Source organism: Ambystoma mexicanum, chromosome 8, assembly GCF_040938575.1.
Source record: "Ambystoma mexicanum isolate Mex_15411 chromosome 8, UKY_AmexF1_1, whole genome shotgun sequence".
Classification (NCBI taxonomy): domain Eukaryota; kingdom Metazoa; phylum Chordata; class Amphibia; order Caudata; family Ambystomatidae; genus Ambystoma; species Ambystoma mexicanum.
In genome coordinates this window covers 669,813,453-669,838,398 of record NC_090929.1, presented here as the reverse complement: position 1 = coordinate 669,838,398, position 24,946 = coordinate 669,813,453, and the positions used below count along the sequence as shown (strand labels likewise).

The window sequence follows — 24,946 nt, the reverse complement described above, 5'->3', positions numbered from 1 at the left end:
AAAACAACAGTCGCTCAGAGCCTTTGAATATCTGAGACGATAATAGTCTGCACAGGCAGAGTAAGTGCGTAAAATACATTTAAACAGTTGAGACACAGCAAATAGGCATGACAGCGATTCTGCAGTTTTACCAGTGCGATAAAGGGGAGAAGACAAGGGAGAACAGACGGACGATCTTCAGGCACGCTGCATTTGGATCGTGCAAGTGCATAGACGGTCACAGGGGGGGAGGTGCAAGTGCACCCAGTCGGCAGAGACTGGGGTAAGTGCAGAGAGAGTCACTCTCTTGGGTTATTTCTAAGTGCAGTGAAGTTAGGTGGGTGTAGGGTCCTGAGGCAAGTTCGAGAGAGGACTGGCAGGGGGTGCCAGAGACCGGTGATACTCTGAGGTACACCAGGCAGCCAGCAGTAAGGAAAAGGAGGGAGAGATGGGGAGAGCAGAGCACTAGGTTAGCAGGGTAGAGGGAGAGAGAAGGAAGAGGAGAAGAGGAAGGTCTTGAGGAGTTTCGGGAACCTAAGCAGGTCAGGCTCAAGATGGAGGGCGGCAGGGAGGCACCTGCTGAGGATAAGGATCTCCCTCCAAATCTCTGCTTGGAGAACCGGCTCGCTCGCAGAATGTTGGAGGTAGATGAATGAAGGGCTCATGAGGGACAGTATTTAGGTAGGCAGCATTGCAGGTAGGAAGGTCCCAGGCCCCAGAAAGCATTGTAGACAATGCAGAGGGTCTTGACCCTTGCAGCCACGGGGAACCAGTTAAGGGATTTCAGCGCCAGACAGATGCAGTACTTGGGCTTAAGGCTAAGGATAAGTCTTGCAGTTCTGTTCTGGATGAGTTGCAGAGGGCGCAGGGCAGAAGAAGGGAGGTTGAGGAAGAGGCTGTTGCAACAGTCCACTCTAGGGAGAACCTTTGAGGAGGCGTAGCTGATACTTTTTAGAGATGCCAGAGATGTGAGAGGAGAAGGACAGAGTGGAGTTGAAGATGACCCAGAGGTTTTTTGCCTTGCAGGTGGATGCGGGCAGAGGGCCAAGGGAGGCGGGCCAGAGTGAAAGTGGGAAAGCGGGAGCAGGAGTCCCAGTGAGAACAATCTCAGTCTTACTGGCGTTGAGGCAGAGGTCATTTGCAGCACACCATGACTGAATAGCGGACAGTCAGATATGAGTGTGGAAGAGGTGGCGGCTGAGGGTAGCCTGAAAGATAGTTGCGTGTCATCCACGTAACACTGGAAGTTAGAAGTGAAAGTGGCAATCACATGTGCCAAGGCAGCCATATAGATGTTGAAGAACCAGGGGGGAGGTTAGATCCCTGGGGAACGCCACAGGTTGAGAGAGCAATAGTCGAGAGAAAGACTCTGAGTTCCACCTGGGATGGCTGGTCTGAGTGAAAGGAGATTAACCACGCCAGAGCCTGACCTGTTATTGCCAGTCACAGAGACGGGCGATCAGAATGGTGTGGTTAACCACGTCAAAGGCAGAGGAGAGGTCACAGAGAATGAGGACAGAGTGTCAAGATTTGAGAGCAGGCCTTCACAGGTGTTCAGAAGAGCAGTTTCCGTGCCTCTGGATGCTCTAAAGCCAGACTGATGGTCATGGAAGCAGCCAATAGATTCAGTTTGGAGGGTCAGCTGAGTGATGGCCAAATTCTCCAGAAGTTTGCCCAAAAAAGGAGTGATGGAGATAGGGTGGCAGTTTGCCGGAAAGGAGAGGTCGGCAGAGGCTGCACAAGGGAGTGCTTAAGGGCAGTTGGGAAAACTCCAGTGGAAAAGGAGAGATTGCAGAGATCAGCCAAGGCTGGGGCTATGGAGTCAATATTGTCCTTAATGGTTTTAGAGAGGTAGAGGAGAAACAAGACTCCTCCATGGAATCCCTGTCGACAGTAGAGTTTTGTGAAGGTGTGGGTAGACTCCACATAGCAGCCCTGCAGCTATCCAGCAGGGGAACACCAGAGAGGAACGTTCTAGTCAAGGCAATGGCTCGTTTGTAATGTGCTCTTGGTTGGCCTTGCAATGGTCTGTTGGCAAGTTGATGGCAATGCATGATGCAGCCAGAGAGCAACCTGGCTTAAAGGACGGATGAGTTTGTAGCACCACGTTGGACTGGTGAAAAGGCAATCTGAAGGCCTAAATGATAGAACCTCGATTTCTCCCAAATGCTAGGCTGGGGTGATTGCCACCAGGAAGGCGGTCTTCCACGAGAGAAACTTCAAAGACTCCTGAGGCATTGGTTCAAGCACAGCACCCATCAGTTTGGAAAGGACTACATTCAACTCCCATGCCAGGTTTCGGAGCCTTCACCGAGGGAATGCCCTGAAAAGGCCCTTTAGGAACTCCTTCACAAGTCTATGAGACCATATAGAGAGCATGCCAGGAGCCCAGGATATTGTAGCTTAGTGCACCTGGATGGACGCATGGGCAAGGCCAGCTTTAGCAGGCGAGAGCAGGTAAGACAGAAGTTGTAGTGCTGTGGAGAGCTCTTCTATGACTGGCGGCACACTGAAGCGTTACCGCGTGTGCTTGTAGCATGCAAGTGTAGATGGATCCCTGGCCTTGGCTAGAATCTTCTTGCAGTTCAATGGTACCAAGAAATGCCCAAACTCTAATGCCACAGGAGTCAGGCCGACAGGTTCAGGGCTGCAGGGTTGTGGTGCAGGATTGCCCCTCCTTCTATGGATAGCAACTCTGGAAGAGGAGGCCGTTTTCATGGCCGAACCACTGACAGGTGAAGAAGGTCCGGGTACCAGATCTGTCTGGGGCAAGCCGGTGCAATGTGGATCATCTTATAACGGGCCAGTTTGAGTGTGTTGATCACATATAGCAGCAATGGAATTCGAGTGAATGCGTAAAGGAACAGGCCTTCCGATGGGAACAAGAAGGCGTCCCTCAGACTCCTTGCCTGGGGATACCTGCTGGCAAACGGTTGGCACTTTATTGGCCAGTGACTCAAACAGATCGATGTGAGGTTAGCCCCACTCACTGAAGATTTGCAAGGCCTGAGTTTGCAGAAGCTACCACTCGTGGCAGCTCTTTGCTGAGAGAGTTTGAGATGGGTTTTTTGAATGCCTGCCAGGTGGAACGGGACTAGAAACATCCGGTGAGAAATGGCCCATCGCCACAAGTTCTGTGCCTCCACAGAGCGAATGGGCGATCTTGTCCCGCCCTGCTTCTTGATGTAGTACATGGTGGTCGTGTTGTCCACGAAGATCCTGACCACCTTTCCCACGAGCTGAGGCTTGAAGGATTTGAGAGCCCAGAAGACTGCCCGTAGCTCCAGGTCATTGATGTGCAGTGCTTTTTCCTCTGGAAGCCAATGTATTTTGGCATATAGTTGACCCATGTGGGTGCCCCAATCTTCCAGATAGGTGTCGGTAGTGATCGTCTCCTGATGCACAGGGGTCTGGAAGGAGCTCCCTGCCAGATGCGAGGACGAATGGACCACTAGCACAGGGTTTGGTAGAAAGCTTGAGTGAGGGCTATCCTGTCGTTCCATGACCCGGAGAGCTGCTTCCATCTGGCGTCTAGGAACTCCTGAAGCAGTCTCAATCGCAATATTCAGTGAGGGACTAATTGGATGCACAAGGACATCAACCCCAACAGGGATTTGATGGATTGGACTGTTGCCACGCAGGTCGACAACAGTCGCTAGACCTTCCCAAGGATGGTCTTTACCCTTTTCCCCCTGAAGGTGTTGCCAGGCATGATACCGTGTTGAGTCGGGCCCCCAGGAACAGAGCGCCCTGAGCCGGCATCATGCAGGATTTGGGATAGTTTATAGAGAATCCCAGAGAGGGTAGCGTGTGAACTGTCTTCATTGTATGTAGCATTACCAGGGCCTGGGAATGGGACAGGACCAGCCAATCGTCCAGGTAGGGGAAGACATACCCACCCTTGCCGCAAAGGACTGCTTGCACTGGAGCCAAGCACTTGGTGAATACCTTCAGGGCTGACTTGAGACCGAAGGGCTGCGCCTTGAATTGATAGTGTCTGCCTTGGAAGACAACCTTAGGAATTTCCAATGTTTTGTATGAATGGGAATGTGGAAATAAGCGTCTTCCAGATTTAGTGCTGACAGGAAATCTCCCTCTTCCAGCTGGCTGAGCACATGCAGTAAAGGGACCAGCCTGAACATTTGGGATTTCAGGAATTTGTTGAGGTGTCGTAAGTCTAGGATGGGCCTCCAGCCGCCTGACTTCTTGCGAACCAGAAAGTATCTGGAGTATACTCTCTAGCCCCGTAGGCACAGAGGGACAGGTTCTATGGCCCCTTTTCGCAGCATAGCTGAACCTCCTTGAGGAGATGGGCTCCGTGCTGTTCTAGTCTTGACACCGGAGGAATGCAATGGCATTTGTCCTGAAATTCTAGGGTGTGAGTCTGCTCGAAAATACTTAGCACCCATTTGTCTGTGTAGATTGTTAGAGCGATTTCTCATTGTTATGCCCAATCTCCTCTACCTTTGAGACCCCCAGCACTTTTTGCTGGACTTATGGACCTTTTTCTTGTTCTCTTTAATGAGGGCAGTCTCTGCCAACCCCCCCGCCCTACCCCACTTCATTCATTCTTTTTGCTCTGACCCTGGGAACCCTGTTCATTGTGTTTTTACTTTGCTTTAAGGAGTCATGCTTTCCTCCATACGTTTTAAAGGCGCCTGTAATTTACTTTTGCTTCTCACAACATCCTTTGTGCAGTGAACCCTTTGGGCTTTCCTTTTTATATCCTTTTATTTTACTTAAGAACTAATGTTCTAAAAGGTTAGAAGGATACGTTTTATCCTCCTTAGCTTTTCTCTTTGGGAGATCAGCACACACCACACAATGTGGAGTGTTGAGGGGATAGCTAGTATCCCCTTTCTCACTGCTCCTGTAACATTTATGTTACAGTGACAAGCATACAAATGTGGCTGGTGGAAGTGTTCTACCGACTTTGGTGCAATTATTACTTGCAGGCTGTCTTCACAGCTGCAGCTATGCACAGAAGGGTCACCTTTGACCCAACATGGTGGCGTATTTCTTTTATCGCCATTTCTTGTGTGGTAGTCCTTTCTTGATCCTTCTTCTGCTGTCCTCGGTGGAGGAGGTCCTGGTTTGAGTAGACTTTGGCGGAACCCTTTTTGTAGTCCGTCGAGGCTCCAGTGTGTCAGCAAGGACAGGAATCATGGGTTGATCCCGAAACTCTGCTATCCTTTGTTTTCTGGTGTGCCTGAAAGGAGCCAGTTGCCACAGGGGGATGGCGGTCTTGATTGGACAGCCAGCTGCTCCTTTCTGTAAACCGCAGGGAGAGTTTGCAGAGGACGAGTGTGAAATCCTGATAAAAGGCTGTTAGGGAGAATTCTCAGAAATGTGCTAATTCCTCCCTACCTTAGAGACCCCCAGCAACTTTGCTGGATTTTGAGGACTTGATTTTTTTTACCTGGAGAGCGTGAGACCCTTTTCGTCTCACTGTCTCATGTATTTTCATGTGATTTTTGAACTCTGGGTTTCTTTTGGTTGTGGAGTCTGACTAACTCCATAGGCCTCATCTTTTACATTGTGACGCACAGCACCTTCAGGTGCAGTGGCACAGGGAAGTCTTTCAGATTTCCCAAAGATTTAAATACCTTCTCTTGGATAAATTACCGTTTCCAAAGGCAGCAAAGTGAAATTGACTTTCCTTACAATTGTAACTTTCTAGACCCAGCACACACTATCTTACAATAGGGTGCTGGAGGGGTTACTTAGTATCCCTTTTGTCTAGCTTTTCATGTAACATTTTTATGTTACCCTTTCCTCACGGAATTGCTGGTGGCAGTGGTTTACTTTTAACTACCGTTGTGTGCATTTACAGCGGGCTGCGTTTGCAGCTGCGGTAAAGCACCCAAGAGTGCCATTTTTTGTAAAAATGGCCCCGGTCTTCTTTCACATTACTACTATTTGACCTACTGGTTATTTAAGCACTTTATAATTCACAATGGTGTCAGTCTGTTGAAAGGGCTACCTTAGAGAAGGAAGAAGAGCCCAAAAGATTCTGCTTGCAACTGTACCAGGACCAGTAACCAGATTATAAAAATGTTGCCCTTGTGCAAAACAATGGAGCAAAGGAATTCAGCAGTGGTTTTGCTGTCTGTATAAAAGGGAATGGAGTAAACCGGTTTTGTCCTAATCCGTATGATCTAAACATGTTTTCAGAAGGGCAAATATGTAGCCTTATTTTTCTATGTGCACTGCTTAAGATAAAAAGAAATGTAATAAGAACATTTCTTTTTATGTTCCGCAGAAAACATGCCCAAAATAGCGTGATTAATGTTTGCCGTAGTCAAGCAGGGATCTGCAACCCAAGACCCATCAGATGTTTTGACTACAGATCCCATTATCCCTCATTTACTATGCTGGCTAGAGTCCAAAACACCTGCAGAGTAAAAGGTTGCAGACTACCTAGTACAAACGTTTCTAGATAACCCAACTAGAACAAGCCAGGTTTGCTCCATTTTGAATTAGCTACTGGTCCCAAGGCATTTGCTAAACATTTTAAACCAGTGCAAATGTTTGATAATCTGGCAACAGAAGCTGCCACTACACATGTGATGCAGATGTGCTATCAATGGCACTGATATTGCACTGGTTATGTGAAAGATAAAAAACAAACAATGATGGGGGCAGCTTGCCAAAACTCACAAATGTGCTGTGCTATCAGTTTACACATGAGCATTTAGAGTCCAAATACCAATGAAATACGCGTGCCTTACCTGTAGTCACGAAAGGTATATGCTGGGTGCTCCTTTAAGCAAACCATTGCTTCAGCATTTAAAATACAGTTATCCACATGAACTGGGTGGCTTAAATCCTGTCGATTTTCTTGCTTCTCTGAAACAAAAACAGATTTATTTTAATAAGGGTTTGTAAAGATGGACTTCTACAAGATACTTGTAAATGACCTGTAAAAAACTAGAGGGTGTTTCACAGCTTAGTCCACGGGATCCCATACTCAGGTGGCCAGGGAAAGGCCATCGCTTTTGGATCCCGACCCTGGGAGTGGACAAGCGAGGGAGGATCTCCTGGGTAGCAGGTCCTCAGAGAGTGGGTGGTGAAGTATCTCATGGTGAGACATGGTATCCCCCTTTTCCTTAACCCATCTAACCCCTATCCCTGCTTATTTTATGGGAAACTCACAATTCCCATAATTCCTCCACAATCCACATTGACAACAATACTTAGTCGAGGAAGATGAGGCCAAGAGGATTACCTCTACCGATTTGCAATGGCTCTGTCCCTCTAATGAGATCAGGCAAGGTCAGGCACGTAATCCGAATTACATACACCTGCCACTTGTTAGCACTCCCTGTCAGGATAAAAGGTGGCGCGCACGGGCACACTCTGAGCGAGGCTGGGTGCGTAAAGGAACAGCTCTTCCGGGGCTGGTGCGAACCAGGCAATGGAAGTTGGAAGGCCAACAAGCTGATCGGCTGTTGCAGAGAAAGAGAGAGAGAGTCAGGAGAGAATTCGATCCTTTCGGGAAGCCGTAAGCATTCCACGACCGAAAATGAATGAGCTGAAAAGAGAAATCTTCAAAGTGCTTCCAGGCGGCCCGCTACCCTCACAGGTGAAAAACAGAGTTGAGGAGGAGCAGAGGAGGCGTTGGGAACGGCCTTGACTGCTAGTGGAAAAACATTGACGATACAAGCCCAAATAACATGACCAGTGAGTTATCAAAGGCAAACAAAAGCCTGGTTTGTGTTAAGAGCAAACGAGGCATGTAACATGAGTTGAAGGTTGCGTGTGTGCCGATAATACGAGTAATGAAGAGAACAATGATTGAATGTTGAGAAAAAGTATACAAAGTAACAAGAGTGGTCCTGCAAAGCCGAATCGCCCATTCAAAAGTCTATGTGAAATGTTCTTAGTGATGGAAAGCGGGAAACAAAGGCAAGAAAGTAAGCGCAATCCCGAACGAGAGTTGATTGAGTGAAAAGTAATCTATATGAACTTTGAAAGATGCCAGGAGGGCAAAAGTAAAACCACAAGTACAAAGGAACATTGGTGTTGTAAAGATTGTCAATTGTAAAATTGTTTAAAAAGGAGGTTGAAGTGGTCATGCAGAGGTCTATGTAAAATCCTTGCAGTTTTGAAACTCTTGGACAATAAAAAAGAAAGACGGCTCGAGCCCGGCACAGGGAAGCCTGTGCTGAACTGTGGCAGAGTGAAAGTTAAGTGTGAATGACAGAACATGGGGAAGGGAACACCCACAAAGAGAAAGACAGGCTTGAGTCCGTCGTAGAGAAGCCTGTGCTGAACTGTGACGAAGTGAACAGTCGAATGTGAAAAGAGAGGCAGGCTCGAGCATGGCAGAGGGAAGCCTGTGTTGAATAGTGGAAAAGCAAAAGCCAAAAGAAGAACTGTGTATTTGTGGCAAGGTAGACAACACCTAAAGAATGTATTAGACTGTCAAAAGTTTAAGCACTAGTCTGTGTTGAATTGTACCAGCAAGCCAGAGTGTGCAATACTGATAGAACTGTGCCATCCAGCCATCCTTTTTGAGAAATTCTCGAGACCCTGTGCCTCTGAATGTGGGGAAGGGAGTTGTTACCTAAGCCACTCTGACATTTCTTTTAAGAAACTATTTTTCCTTTTTGTATTCCCTTTTGTGAAAAACCATAGGGTTTTTCACTGCCTAGATCCCTTACTCAGGTGGCCTTGGGGCACTGCCATCACCAGACTCTGGGGGTGGACAAGTGCGGGGGTGTCACCTGGGTAAGTGGTCCTCGGGAGTGGGGGAGGAACGCCTGATGGCAAGACATGGTATCCCCCCTTTCCGAATACTCCTGTCCCATCCTATTTTATAAAATATTTCAACTTCCCAGATATCCTCTCTCCTTTCCTACACAAACACTGAGCCGAGGAAGAGGAGGTCTAAGGGTAAAAGGAGTACCATCCATGTTATACATTGGACAGGCCCCACTAAAAAGATCAGGCAGGGTGAGGGACTTTATGTTAATTACATACACCTGGTGCCTATTAGCTCTCCCCACATGGTTAAAAGGTGGAACACTGAGACACACTCTGAGCAAGGCCATGCACGAGAATCAGCAGTTCTTCCAGGGCGACGGTGAACCAGTAGGAGCAGTGCGACAGGCCGAGGGACGGAACCAAGGTACGGAGAAATCCTGGACACCCTGGCGAGAAGGGCCGTGAAGTTTGCGCAAGGAAGCCCAGCTAGAGAGTAGAGACAAACTTCTTTTGTGTTTCAAGGATACCAGCCACCCTCCTGGATGAACGGCAGAGTTGGGGAGGTGCAGTAGCAGTTGTGGCATCAGCCTTGACTTTAGGATCAATGCTGCGAAAGACGAAAATGAATTAACACAGCCGGTGAATTGATGAAAGCAATGAAAGTCCGGTCTGTGTTAAATGGAACTTGATGGCAGCAGTAGCCGATGAATGAAGGCTGCGCGTGTGCTGATAAGACGCGAGAGAAAGCAAAGCATTGTAAAGAAGTGTACATTTAAGATACAAAGTAACTGAGTGGTCCGGCGAAAGAAGATTGCCCAATGGAAAGTCTCTGTGAAATGTCTGATGCCGTAGAAGTGGCGGGAAGAGAAAAAAACTGAGATGCTAGATTTGAATTGTTAGGTTTGATCCCGGCAGAAGGAAACCTGAATGTGAGAGATATCTTTGATCTTGAAAATAAGCACTGTGCTCGAAAACTACATTTACCAAGAGGCCTTGGTGTAGGAGAGAAAAAGTGATGATTGAAGAAAGAAAGTCAAAGTGGTCATGCTGAGGTAAGAGCAAGCCTTCGACAGCGGAAGGAAAGTGAAAGGAGGCTTGTGCCCAGTGAAGGGAAGCCTATGAAGGCGTGATTGAAGCTTGGGGAAGGGAACCCCCACAAACTGTGATTGAAAGGTATGAGCCCGGTAGAGGGAAACCAAAAGGTACTGAACCAAAAGGAAACAAACTTTTGTTGAACTGTATTACAAGCTAAAAGGTGACCTGGGCCGGAGTGAGAGAAAGCCGAGAGGTTGAGCGGATAAACTAGTGAGGTTTCGTGGAAGGCCGAGTGGGCCTTGGCCCACGAAACAAACGGCATCCTTGTGTCCGAACCCAGAGTGTGTCGCAAAGTCCAAGTGTGCCATTGTACCCCGTGCTACAAAACATGGTGAAGGGAGTTTACTCAGCCATATTGACATTTCTTTTGAACACCGATTTTCCTTTCTGCATTGCACACTCCCTTTACACATTTATTGTATTAGAAAGAGGGCAGGCATTAGGTGTATTGGTATAGGCCATTTTATTTGGACTAAGGACTGTATTTTCTTTTTGTTTGATGGCCAAGAATACTCACATCTAAGTTATAGGGCAAGACCAGAGTTTTCCAACCCCTTTTCAATTATCAATAAACGTTTTGAAACGTGCAGCTCGTGTCAGTGTCTACTTGTGATACATTGCCTCCCTCACACTTTACACATTTGTCACTTGAGAAGGAGGCAATGTTAGGTTTTAGGTATATGCCTTTTTATTTTGACTAGACTGACTTGGACTTGTTTGTTGTTTATTTTATGGCGAGATACTCCCATTTTACAGTTGGGGCCAGGTAGCAATTTCACCAACCCCAGTAAACAACAAAATAAAGGTTTTCGAAACTTGCATCTATTGTGTTTGTGTCTACTGTTGATACCATGCCTTCCTTACATACCCTAGAACGATAGTATAAAACATTTGCCAATCTGGTAATTCAGCATATATGAAGTACCAACATATTTATAAAGTAGTACAGAACTGAAAGTACCTCAGGAATGTTCAGACAAACTAGGTTAAAACAGAATGTGTGCAAAGTTCTATTGGGATTGGTGCTAGACTGAGCTTTCGCTAAAGTGTAGGGATAAAGGGGCCAAAGACTGTGCTAGCAGTGGCTCAACATAAGGTCCCTTAAAGACAATGCAGCCTGCTGTTTATGAAAATGAATATTCAATCCTTTGCTTTTAATTTGCATTTCTGGGCGGTTACTACATCTTGAGGTGGTTGAGAAGCATCTATTTTGGCCACCCACTGGCCTGTGTTCCCTCACAGGACTGCACTTATTTCTTTGGCAGGTGACCACTCTTTACTATGCAACCTCTGTTGGGCACTTACCTGTTCCCAGCAGCATATTGCCTGGCACTTCCCCCTCCCTGCAAATCACTTACCCCCTTCCCTTGTCCCACCTCTCTCTTTGCACTTGCACATTCTGAATGCTCACAAGGCCTAGTAATAATACCTCTATCCTGCTCATCATTGTATCCTATTGCCTTTGTTCCTATGTTTCCTGCCCTTTCTGCGTGGGCACGTGAAACACAATTTCTTGATATATAAGCGTCTCACAAATGCAAAACAAATAAATAAATAAAATAAATAGCGGCCATGCACCTGTTTTTTTTTTATTTTCGGGAGCAGCTTGCTGTGATGTAATTATCACAGGCAGAGCCAAAAGTGTGCAGAAAATCACATAACAAATTAAATTAAATGATATTTTATTTATTTTGCGCTGATACACAAGTGTTTCAGCGCGCGACCAGGCAAAGGGAGGCGAACAAGGGAGAACAAAAAACAGCGATCTTACTAGGCCCAGTGGTGACATTAAGAACGCGCAAGTGCATGGAAAAGGGAGAAGGGGAGAAAGTGCATGGGAGGGAGGAGAAGTGGAAAAGGCGGAATAGAGGAAAGAACAGAATAAATACTAAATAAAATGAATAAATAAAGGCGACAAACATTGGTAGTGCAACCAGCAAGTGACAGGTGATTGTCAGATAGGGCATATCTGATAAGAGCAGAAGCAAGTGGGAGGGGGACTGTATGGGACCCCATTTCAAGGGGTGGCCCAGAGGCAGTGCAGGAGGGTGGCAGGGTGAGAAGGTACCAGGGCACAAATGATATAGGGTGGCCAGGTGCACAGTGCCAGGAGAGAAAAACAGATCAGCAGAGGAAAAGAGGGGTAAACGCAGAAGTGAAGAGGAAGCTCTTGAGATGCATCCGGAACCGGGGAGGTTCTCCTCAAGTTTCAAGGTGGCCGGGATAAATGGGTCTTGCTCGTTGTTAAGCTGGGCTCCTGGCCAAGCATGACACTGACACCAGTGTAGGAACAGGAAACATTCTTTACTGAGTTCCAGGTACAGGAATACATTTAAGCTACTTCAGATAAGTTACATGCACAGACATCCACCAGCATCCTCTGTCAACCCATCTTCTCAACTGCACATTAACAGAACTATTCATAACACACAGCATCACATATCAGTCACTCCTAGAATTCCATGCATACAGGGCAGCGTGCAGGGAAAAACAAGACCGAACATATCTTCCCCCTTAAACAACAAGACACACCCAAGAAGCAAGACACACACACGCAAGCTACACACAGACACACAATGTAAATCCCTCAACTTCCAAAACAAATCCTCCCAACAACGCACCCACACAAACCTTGTAGCCGTCCTCACTAAGCAATACCAGCCAATGAACAAAAGGATACACATCCAAACTTTCAAGCAACTTCAGGCTTCCAGGCCCAAATCACACGACTGAGGCAAAAACCATGCCATACCAGAATGCAAGGTGTGCCCCGGAAAGCACAGAACGGATTTCCTCCCTCTTCCCCCACAACCATGCCGTACAAACATGCCAAGTGGGCCCAAGAGGGCACAGAGACTGATCTCCCAAAACACACACAGAGGGTGGATCTCCCAACACACAGTACACCACACACTCCTACCATAAACAAAACTCAGCCCCCAAATACAACGTTAATCATTCCAACTGCAACTCACTGGCTACCCACCATAACATGTGCACCATTTCCAACAAGGCAAGGTACTCCAAGTACCCCAGTTAACCGACGCCCCAGAGAAAGAGCACTCCAAGTACTGCAGGTGTCGACACCCCACAAGACGCCAGTGCTGAAAAACCACATTCCACAACTTCAGCAACTCCAATTCAGAAATCCGAGCATGACCACACCTCATCATGAGACACGCACCAGACAATGCAGAACACATATTCTAGACAGTTATCACACTTCACTAAGCACATTACTATAAACCTCCCTTACTGTTTTACTTAAAGCATTGAAACTATGCACTTGAAATTCAAATTCTAATTCACTGTTGTTCAGTAAAAATCCAGCCTGTAAACTGAAAGGGTTAACAGAAAATGCATCATAACTTGCACATTACCGTACTAATTTAGGAAGTCCATGTCCTAACTTGACTTTAACAAGAAGAGAAATGAGTGGGCACCATTTGATAATAGATCGGCGAGTATCAATTTTCAAAAAATGTAAACCAAATGGTCGGTTAGTTCAAATATTTCTTAGCCTAATTATCAAAAAGGGAGCCGGCTGTGATGAATTCGGAGGCACCCAAATCCAAAATACATGTACAGCAGAAGAAGACCAAGTGAGATACGAGGTCACACAGCCGCTCTCCCAGGAACCCAATCCGGGTTTATAAGTGAACAAAAATCATTTCAAGTTCAATTAGTTAGTAAAAAATACATGTTGTTGATTGAAGAATGACAACGTTATGGTTCAGTTGTGTTTCAACATCATTTTATCAAAGAAAGGAATCTCTTATGTTAGAAGTCACTAATACACTCTTAGTGAGGAAGAAATTGCCACATCAAGTTTTTCATATCAGACCAAAAAATTGCCAATGCATTTCGGAATAATATTTCCTTCATCAGGGCAGATCTATAAATAATGTATACCAAACCATCAAATAAAGTTAACCATCATCATGTGACAAAACACATTAACACATGTCAGTGTCATATATATATATATATGAGAATGTAAAGAACATACAATTTGGTTGAAGTAACAGTAGTGGATGGTAAAGATGAGGAAGCAAATTTGAGAAAAAGAAAATAGAAAATGATGAGGCTCTATACGGTATGTGTTAAGGACAGTGAGGTAAAAAAAGGAAAAAATATTTTACCTGAAATAGCAAATTGCGTGTGCTGTGTGTGACGTTGTCAGCTATTTAGAATTCAAAACTGCCTGATGTAAAATCAGCGCAGAAGAACATCCTTCAGCAGTATGGCTGTAATCAGAAAGCATATGGGTTGGTAAGCGGGTGAAATCCGTGTGTAGGAAACAGAATGTAAGCGTTAAGACAAGCTTACCGTGCTGGACACGGGTAACTGTGGCGCTCCCGTTGCCTGCTCGTGAAACACTGCGGCTGTAGCATCGAGACGTCGCTAAGGCAACGCTTCCTTTAAAAGACACGTGACCGCAAGACAGCCCAAATTGGCACGCGGTCGAAAATGGGAGACTGCATTCAAACCTATGGGTTTGTTTAGGACAAATACGAAAATTTGTCTGGCCTCATGGCTATTAATGAGGAATTGTGGAGTATTAAAACATGGAAAACCAAAATTGAAATGATAGAAATAAAAGAAATACTATGCTAAAGTCAAAATCAAAAGAGCCATAAATACAATTAGTATAAATGTCAGCCTGGCCGTGCCAAGGGCTGATGACCCCTGGTAGTGTGCAGTCAAAACATTAGTGACATGGAGAGGGCAACACTTAAGTTCACACATTAGCATATATATACTGTGTTATAGGTGGGGACGTCCAAGGGGGACCCCTTTAGGTCAATAGGGTACCAGACATGATGCAGTGGCATTTGTCATACAGAGAATAAAACCTAACTCCATGGTTATATATTGTAACGCTTTCAATTTACATGTCTAGACCCCTGCTACGGTTGGTGTTGTCAAAGGCGGCACCTTGGGTCCCAAACAACGTGTCCAGGAAATGCATCAGGGTAATTTATAGGTCCACATTCATAGGGTACGAAGAACATATCAATCAAAACAGTTAAAATTACGGATCATAAGAAGCAGTGGTAATTGATTTCTTCGTTAATTCCATTTGGGGCCAGGCTACCAAGTTTGTCGATCCAAAACGTCTCTCTGCGGTTCAACCGCTGGTTCAAGTCCTCGTGTGGATTGTTTCTCGCAATTACTTCCAAAATCACTAATCTTATTTGAGTCAGATTGTGTCCATTTTCAATCCAATGGCGTGCTACAGCTGAGTTCATGTTTGCATTCCGGATGCAAGACCGGTGTTCGTTCCATCTCGTTTTGGCCATTCTTGTGGATTGGCCCACATAGAACTTTCCACATGGGCATTTGATGCCATAAATAATGTTTGTGCTGTCACAGGTTCCGTAGGTTTTTAGGAGAATCTTTCTTCCTGTTCTTGGGTGGTTGATAACATTCCCCTTGATTATTGAGTTACAGTTGCTACAATGAAGACAAGGGAATGTACCGGTTCTTTGAGTTATGGGTTCTTTGAGAGGCGGTCTGGTATGTACCAGTTCGTCCCTGAGATTCTTGCTGCGCTGGTATGCAAACACTGGTAATTCACTAAATAAATTCTGTACCCTGGTGTCATTTTTCAAGATCCCCCAATGTTTGCTGATGGTTTTCTTAATCTTATTGCTTTGGATTGAGAATTTGGAAACATACAGAGGTGACTTAAGTTCTCTTTTGGTTTTAGGATTTTGGGTTGATATCAGAGTTTCGCGTGCCATGGCGCTCACCCTGGCAGACGCCAAGTCGAGTTCCTTCTGTTTATAACCACGTGCCAAAAACTTTTCTTTCATCACAAGCTGTTGAGCTGTGCAGTCCTCTGGGTCACTTACAATTTTCTTTACCCGTAACAGTTGGCTATATGGAAGATTTCTGAGCAAACTAGGCTGATGAAAACTCAAACGATGTAGAAGATTATTGCGGTCAGTTGGTTTGCGGAACAGAGAGGTGCTGTAGCCGGTAGTTTGCTTTTTGATGAGGATGTCCAGAAAAGTAATAGTGTCGTGTGAGATTTCCCTCGTAAACTGAATACGTTGATCGATGTTATTAAGGCATTCAAAAAAAGTGTCAAAATTGGCCCTCGTGCCTCTCCACACGCCAAAAATGTCATCAATGTAACGTGTCCATAAGTGGATGTCTTTATTCCACATCTGTTTGTTGAGTACCTTGTCCGTTTCAAATTTAAACATAAAACAGTTAGCATATGTGGGTGCTATAGTGGCCCCCATAGATATTCCTGAAGTCTGTAGATAGAACTGGTTACCGTATTGAAAGTAAGAATTTTCTGAAATGAACTGTAATAGTGCCAGTATGAACTCCTTCTGTGCACGGATTTCTGATGCTTGTAATAATAGCCATTCAACTGATTCGATGCCCAGGTCATGTGGTATGGATGTGTAAAGGCTTCTGACATCAATGGTGAACATCAGGTCATCCTGCTGAAAAGTGGTGGAGCGAAGCTTTTGAAGGAAATGAGTGGTATCACGACTGTATGTGGAGGTTTTTTGTATGAGAGGCTGTAAGAAGAAATCTATGTAAATACCCAATGGTTGGTTTATGCTTTCCATACCCGCAACTATAGGTCTCCCTGGTGGTTTGATGGTGTCCTTGTGGATCTTGGGTAATGTATAAAAGTTCGGGATCCTAGGGTGATTATTGAGCAAAAACTTGTGTGTATGTTCATTGATCCATTCTAGCTCAAGAGCTTTATCCAGCAGAGTCTTCAGATTCAATCTTATTGCAGTGGTTGGATCATGGTCCAAGGTAGTATATATTGTTCTATCTTGAAGTTGTCTGATACATTCTATTTCATAATCCACTGTATTTTGAATAACTAATGCGCCCCCAACACTAAACTGGAAGAGTACAAAACTGGGCTTGAACAAAAGAAGGTTAAGAAATTCAAGCGTGATACCTACGATTATATCAATGACGAAGTTTATACATGGATGGAGAGATATGGTCCAGTAGCACCGAAAAAGCTTTTCAAATACACAACAGATAACACTAGCAGCTCTGACTCAGACGCCCAGAGAGATTCAGAAACACCTACAGAACAAACAACAGATAATGTAAACCAAACAACTGGTCCTGTGGCACTAACACCGTCCTCGTCGGCTTTTTTAGGCGCCCGCCCAAAAGAACCCGCAGGGGGAGGAGGAAACCCAAGGAACAAACCGCAAACAAGACTACAGCAAAAGAAAACTTAGTCATTAACATATCTAGCCGAACTTTGAGCAAGCCAGAGGAGGACACTTTACAAAAAGGTCTGAGTTTCGTATCAACTTATGGGACCACCCTGTTCGACACAAAGATTGAATTATACAAATTCATCAGAAAATTGAAACGTAAAGTCTTCTTTGAAGAACTTGAAGTCCAAGATAAACCAACTGAAGGTCCAGACTTAGAGGAATTCAGAGCGAAAAGCGGGTTTGTTCCACCTATCACAGTTCCATCTATTGACATTTTTCAGAAACTAGTGACCCACGACCTAGAGAGGATCAGCTATAAAACCCCTCCACATAGGAATTTGAAACCTCATGAAATGAGACTGATTAAGGATCTTTACAGTGACAAGAGTGTGACTATTCGCCCAGCTGACAAAGGGGGCGCATTAGTTATTCAAAATACAGTGGATTATGAAATAGAATGTATCAGACAACTTCAAGATAGAACAATATATACTACCATGGACCATGATCCAACCACTGCAATAAGATTGAATCTGAAGACTCTGCTGGATAAAGCTCTTGAGCTAGAATGGATCAATGAACATACACACAAGTTTTTGCTCAATAATCACCCTAGGATCCCGAACTTTTATACATTACCCAAGATCCACAAGGACACCATCAAACCACCAGGGAGACCTATAGTTGCGGGTATGGAAAGCATCAACCAACCATTGGGTATTTACATAGATTTCTTCTTACAGCCTCTCATACAAAAAAACTCCACATACACTCGTGATACCACTCATTTCCTTCAAAAACATCGCTCCACCACTTTTCAACAGGATGACCTGATGTTCACCATTGATGTCAGAAGCCTTTACACATCCATATCACATGACCTGGGCATCGAATCAGTTGAATGGCTATTATTACAAGCATCCGAAATCCGTGCACAGAAGGAGTTCATACTGGCACTATTACAGTTCATTTCAGAAAATTCTTACTTTCAATACGGTAACCAGTTCTATCTACAGACTTCAGGAATATCTATGGGGGCCACTATGGCACCCACATATGCTAACTGCTTTATGTTTAAATTTGAAACGGACAATGTACTCAACAAACAGATGTGGAATAAAGACATCCACTTATGGACACGTTACATTGATGACATTTTTGGCGTGTGGAGAGGCACGAAGGCCGATTTTGACTCTTTTTTTGAATACCTTAATAACATCGATCAACGTATTTAGTTTATGAGGGAAATCTCACACGACACTATTACTTTTCTGGACGTCCTCATCAAAAAGCAAACTACCGGCTACAGCACCTCTCTGTTCCGTAAACCAACTGACCGCAATAATCTTCTACATCGTTTGAGTTTTCATCAGCCTAGTTTGCTCAGAAATCTTCCATATAGCCAACTGTTATGGGTAAAGAAAATTGTAAGTGACCCAGAGGACTGCACAGCTCAAAAGCTTGTGATGAAAGAAAAGTTTTTGGCACGTGGTTATAAAAAGAAGGAACTCGACTTGGCGTCTGCCAGGGTGAGCGCCATGGCACGCGAAACTCTGATATCAACCCAAAATCCTAAAACCAAAAGAGAACTTAAGTCACCTGTGTATGTTTCCAAATTCTCAATCCAAAGCAATAAGATTAATAAAACCATCAGCAAACACTGGGGGATCTTGAAAAATGACACCAGGGTACAGAATTTACTTAGTGAATTACCAGTGTTTGCATACCAGCGCAGCAAGAATCTCAGGGACGAACTGGTACATACCAGACCGCCTCTCAAAGAACCCATAACTCAAAGAACCGGTACATTCCCTTGTCTTCATTGTAGCAACTGTAACTCAATAATCAAGGGGAATGTTATCAACCACCCAAGAACAGGAAGAAAGATACTCCTAAAAACCTACGGAACCTGTGACAGCACAAACATTATTTACGGCATCAAATGCCCATGTGGAAAGTTCTATGTGGGCCAATCCACAAGAATGGCCAAAACGAGATGGAACGAACACCGGTCTTGCATCCGGAATGCAAACATGAACTCAGCTGTAGCACGCCATTGGATTGAAAATGGACACAATCTGACTCAAATAAGATTCCTGATTTTGGAAGTAATTGCAAGAAACAATCCACACGAGGACTTGAACCAGCGGTTGAACCGCAGAGAGACGTTTTGGATCGACAAACTTGGTAGCCTGGCCCCAAATGGAATTAACGAAGAAATCAATTGCCACTGCTTCTTATGATCCGTAATTTTAACTGTTTTGATTGATATGTTCTTCGTACCCTATGAATGTGGACCTATAAGTTGCCCTGCTGCATTTCCTGGACACATTGTCTGGGACCCAAGGTGCCGCCTTTGACGACACCAACTGTAGCAGGGGCCTAGACATGTAAATTGAAAGCGTTACAATATATAACCATGGAGTTAGGTTTTCTTCTATGTATGACAAATGCCACTGCATCATGTCTGGTACCCTATGGACCTAAAGGGGTCCCCCTTGGACGTCCCCACCTATAACACAGTATATATATGCTAATGTGTGAACTTAAGTGTTGCCCTCTACATGTCACTAATGTTTTTACTGCACACCACTTACCAGGGGTCATCAGCCCTTGGCACGGCCAGGCTGAAATTTATACTAATTGTATTTATGGCTCTTTTGATTTTGACTTTAGCATAGTATTTCTATCATTTCAATTTTGGTTTTCCATTTTTTAATACTCCACAATTCCTCATTAATAGCCATGAGGCCAGACAAATATTTGTATTTGTCCTAAACAAACCCATAGGTTTGAATGCAGCCTCCCATTTTCGACCGCGCGCCAATTTGGGCTGTCTTGCAGTCACGTGTCTTTTAAAGGAAGCGTTGCCTTAGCGACGCCTCGATGCTACAGCCGCAGTGTTTCACGAGCAGGCAACGGGAGCACCACAGTTCCCCGTGTCCAGCACGGTAAGCTTGTCTTAACGCTTACATTCTGTTTCCTACACACGGATTTCACCCGCTTACCAACACATATGCTTTCTGATTACAGCCATACTGCTGAAGGATGTTCTTCTGCGCTGATTTTACATCAGGCAGTTTTGAATTCTAAATAGCTGACAACGCCACACACAGCACACGCAATTTGCTATTTCAGGTAAAATATTTTTTCCTTTTTTTAACCTCACTGTCCTTAACACATACCGTATAGAGCCTCATCATTTTCTATTTTCTTTTTCTCAAATTTGCTTCCTCATCTTTACCATCCACTACTGTTACTTCAACCAAATGGTATGTTCTTTACATTCTCATACATATATATATATGACACTGACATGTGTTAATGTGTTTTGTCACATGATGATGGTTAACTTTATTTGATGCTTTGGTCTACATTATTTATAGACCTGCCCTGATGAAGGAAATGTTATTCCGAAATGCATTGGCAATTTTTTGGTCCGATTGAAAAACTTGATGTGGCAATTTCTTCCTCACTAAGAGTGTATTAGTGACTTCTCGCATAAGAGATTCCTTTCTTTGATAAAATGATGTTGAAACACAACTGAACCATAACGTTGTCATTCTTCAATCAACAACATATATTTTTTACTAACTAATTGAACTTGAAATGATTTTTGTTCACTTATAAACCCGGATTGGGTTCCTGGGAGAGCGGCTGTGTGACCTCGTATCTCACTTGGTCTTCTTCTGCTGCACTAACTTGACTTTAAAACACAAAGTCCAACCTGTATAAGAAGGGGTTAAAACACGGCTAAAATTAGTGCACACTAAACCTCAGCAAAACAACACTAAATGCACACCAACAGATTTCAACAGGCCTCACATCACACTATTCCAAAACTCTAACGCAAATTAAACTCTTAAGCTGTTCAAATGAAATCTCCCTGAAGGAATTCAAGAAATCAGGATTTAATTCCTGGAGTACCAACAAATTGCTATTTTCCGGACTTTCCACTATAGCAGCACATAAAGGACAAAAACATGAAAGAAGAGTTCCTCTCTTCTCCATCACTGCCTCCTGGTGCTGTCCAAAAGAGTGTACGCATGTTGCCCCACAGTGCCTTAGGGAGACAGGTCCGCCTAGGGACCCACTTCATTCTTCATTCTAGCAAGATTGACCTGATTCACTGGGATCCCACAAGAGCCATCAATATCACAGGGGTGCTCCCTTATGTAAGTAGGTCTGCCCCTCGCAGTAATATGTGCACCAGTTTCCTCCAGCAAAGTCCCTGTTAGCTCTTCTGTGGCCTGCATTGCTTTAATTCTTATGCTGCCACCTGGATACAGGCTCCTTTACTGCCCCTCGCAGACACAACTGGTTCCTGAAGTCACTATTGGCCTTCCTTGGCCTGGGTTGGCTACCCTTCGCAGACTCCAAGCTTAGGCTTGAATGCCTCACGGAGCAAACATCCGTCTGCCCCTTGCAGCACTAGTTTTGCTGTTCCTCGCAGACCTGATGGGCCCTTGGCCCTGCAGTGTCAGTCGGCCCCTTGCAGACCCGATAGGCCCCCAGGACCTAGCGCTGCCACCTCACATCAATGGCTGGCCCTCAATTGCCCCACTGCAGCCCGCAGCGCACCTACGTCGAGAGAGGATCTTATCTTGTTTGGGAGGCAGTGGATGTCCATTAGCCTTCACAGGTGCTGTCCCTACCCCTAGCACAACCAGTATCCTCATCGCCAATGTTAAATTGGGTTCCAGGCCAAGCATGACACTGACACCAGTGTAGGAACAGGAAGACATGCATTACTTACCGTAATAGCATTTTCTGATGATTGTATTTGCTTAGATTCACATGCAGTGTATTTAGGCCGACATCTAGTGGTAATCGCAGAGTATTGCATCTTACTTTCGAATATTGAAAGGTGACATCGACATGGGCGTGCTTTTAACACTATCCCCAACGTGACGTGGAGTGTACCCAAAATCCCTGATGCATCGAGGTCCCTCCGATTGTGTTTTTTCTGCCGTGAGGGAGCCTTATAACTATTGTGAGTACCGAGGGAAAGGTGTAAGATGTCTATGTTCCTTCTATTCCAAGAGGGGAGGAAGGGTGGGCCCATGTGAATCTAAGCAGATACAATCATCAGAAATGCTATTACGGTAAGTAATGCATGTCTTCTGATGCTTGTTAATCTACTTAGAATCACATGCTGTGCATAGACTAGCGAGCAGTACCCAGAGATGGTGGTGGGATGTGTGAAGAACAGAAGCAAAGAGATGTCTTAGCACTGCTTGTCCCACCTGAGAAGCGGACCTAGAGCGAGTATCCAGGCAGTAGTGTTGTGTAAAGGTGTGCACAGAACTCCAGGTTGCTGCTCTACAAATGGACTCAAGCGGAACATTTGCAATGAATGCTATGGAATCCCCAGTGCCCTGAGTAGAGTGTGCTCTAGGCTTGAATGACAGATCTCTTTTGGCAAGAGTGTAGCAGAGTGTGTTGCAGTTTACGATCCACTTTAAAATAGATGATTTAGAGGCAGGGTCCCCTTCTCTGCCAGCTGCCACTGAAACGAAAAACGGGTTTGTTTTCCTTAGTGGTTTTGTCTTTTCCAGATAATAGATTACTGCTCTCCTCACATCAAGTGTGGGGAGGCTTCTTTCTGCCACGTTAGTGGAGTTCTGGAAAAAGGTGGGTAGTTCTATTGATTGGTTCACATGGAACTTCGAGATAAATGTAGGCGCAAATCGTGGGTGAGTGCGCAGGACCACCTTATCTTTGTGAATCATGACAAATGGGTCTTGAACTGAAAGGGCCTGCAGTTCGCTAACTCTCCTTATTGAAGTGACTGCCACCAGGGAGGCGGTCTTGTAAGTGAGTGCTTTAAGGCTAGCCTTATGCATAGGTTCAAAGGGAGGCCACACTAGTCTAGTCAGCACACCGTTCAGGTCCCATCCGGGAGCTGGGTTGGAGATAGGGGAATGAAGTATTTTAACCCCCTCCATAAAAGCCTTGATTACTGGAATCTTCCACCACAAAACCTTTTTCTGGGACGTGGTCTAAGCTGAAAGTGCAGCTAAGTGGACTTTAAAGGAATTAAAACCAAGCCTGAATCTAGTAGGTGAGTTAGGTACAGGACAATACATGTTGGTGAGCATTCAAAAGGACTGATGCTCTTGGCATTGCACCAGATGACAAAGCATTTCCATTTGCTGGAGTAGTAATGTCTGGGGTTCGGTTTTTGTGCTTCTCCAAGTAATTAATAGTTACTCACTGTAGTGACAAATGTACTCTTAGTCCATAGTCCCCTTTCCTCCATACTGTATGGGCGTCCCTCGTGAGGGACGTGAGACAGAACCTTTTTCACCATATAAAATCCTCTTCCTCTTTAAATTCGTGGCATGCAGGGGCGCGGCCATAGGAGCATGCGCTCGCCTGACTCTGCCCACCAGCGCCACTCCTCAGTTCCCATTGACATGTCAACAATGATCAGCATTGCTTAATGACACCAGTATTATTAAGGGGGGGAGGATGGTGGGGCATATGTAGGATAGGAGACTATGGACTAAGAGTATGTTAGTCATTACGGTGAGTAACTATTAATTACTCTTACGTCCCGTCCCCTTTCCTCCATACTGAATGGGTGATTACAACTGACTGTAGCCCTAGGGAGGGGAGGAACCCCTCCTTAAGAAAACAGGTTTCTTAGAACCGCCTGTCGGAAAGCCGCGTCTGACCTAGAGGTGGCGTTTACAGAAAGCCGAAGTGGTGGCCCAGGTAGCCGCCCTGCCACGGCACATGCCGTTGGAACGCGAAGCCGTAGCCTTGGCTCTGACCGCATGGGCATGTAAGTTTGATGGCACTGGTTTGTGCTGCCTCTCATGGCCCTCCTTGATGGCCGCGACCATCCACCTTGCTATGGAGGCGACTTGCGGAAGTCCTTGGTTCTGTCCAGGTAGTATTTCAGCGCACGTCTGACATCCAGACGGTGCAGGACCCTCTGAGGCTCGTCCGTGGGGCTGGCAAAGAAAATGGGTAAGACTATTTCCTCGTTGAGATGGAAGGAGGAGGTTACCTTGGGTAGGAAAGCAGGGTCCGTCCGCAGGACGACCTTGTCCCTGTGCAAAGTGGTGTAGGGTTCTGATGCCACCAGAGAATGGATCTTGCCGACTCTGCGAGCTGAGGTGAGGCCCACGAGCAGAGATGTCTTTATGGTGCACCAGCCTGATGTCCGCGGGCACCATAGGCTCAAAAGGTTTGTGCGCCAAGCCGCCCAACACGACATTGGAGTCCCACACAGGGTGTGGCTTCTTTATAGGCGGGTAAAGCCTGTGGAGGCCTGCCAGATATCGCTTGACCACCGGGTTGGAGGAGGAGAAGAGGCCCTCCTCCGAATTCCTTTAAGCCCCTATGACTGCCCAATAGGTGCAGCTTGTATCCACCCACACACCCGAGTGGGTGAGGTGTGGTGAAAAGGAGAGCACGTCGTCCAAGGTGCACTTAAGAGGGTCAATCTCCCTAGAGTCGGCCCAATGACAGAATCTAGACCATTTGCTCTTATATTGGCTCCTAGTAGCCTTGCTTCTAGCGCCCTGGATGATCTCTAGGTTAACCCGAGATAGGCTTAAGTGTTTCAGAGTGATCTGCTCAGGAACAACGCTGCGAGGGCTAGTTTGTGAGGAGCCGGGTAGAGTACCCTGCCCCTTGCTGGGCCAGGACAGGAGCTGGGCCCAGCGATAGGTGAATGGGTTCTCTGTCCGATAGGCTGAGAAGCTCAGAGAACCATGATCTTGCCGGCCACCCGGGAGCTATCAGAATGATGCCGAGGTGCCGAGATTCCTATACTTTGCAGTTCACCCTGTGGACCAGGGGTGTGGGCGGGAATGCATATACTGTCGTGTCCTTCCATTGTATCTGGAATGCATCGCCCAAGGAGCTGGAGCTCTCTCCCCTGCCAGGAGGTGAACTGTTGCCATTTCCTGTTGTCCCGGGAGGCAAATAGA

General features: G+C 45.6%; 1 protein-coding gene across 1 annotated transcript in view; it reads right to left on the bottom strand.

Moving 5' to 3' along the window:
* P3H1 (prolyl 3-hydroxylase 1) overlaps positions 1-24,946 on the bottom strand; it is a 471,788-nt gene that overhangs the window by 108,385 nt on the left and 338,457 nt on the right. Inside the window, exon 12 of the mRNA XM_069610462.1 lies at positions 6,711-6,828. Within this exon, the coding sequence (XP_069466563.1) occupies positions 6,711-6,828 (118 nt within the window). The remainder of the gene's footprint in view (positions 1-6,710; positions 6,829-24,946) is intronic.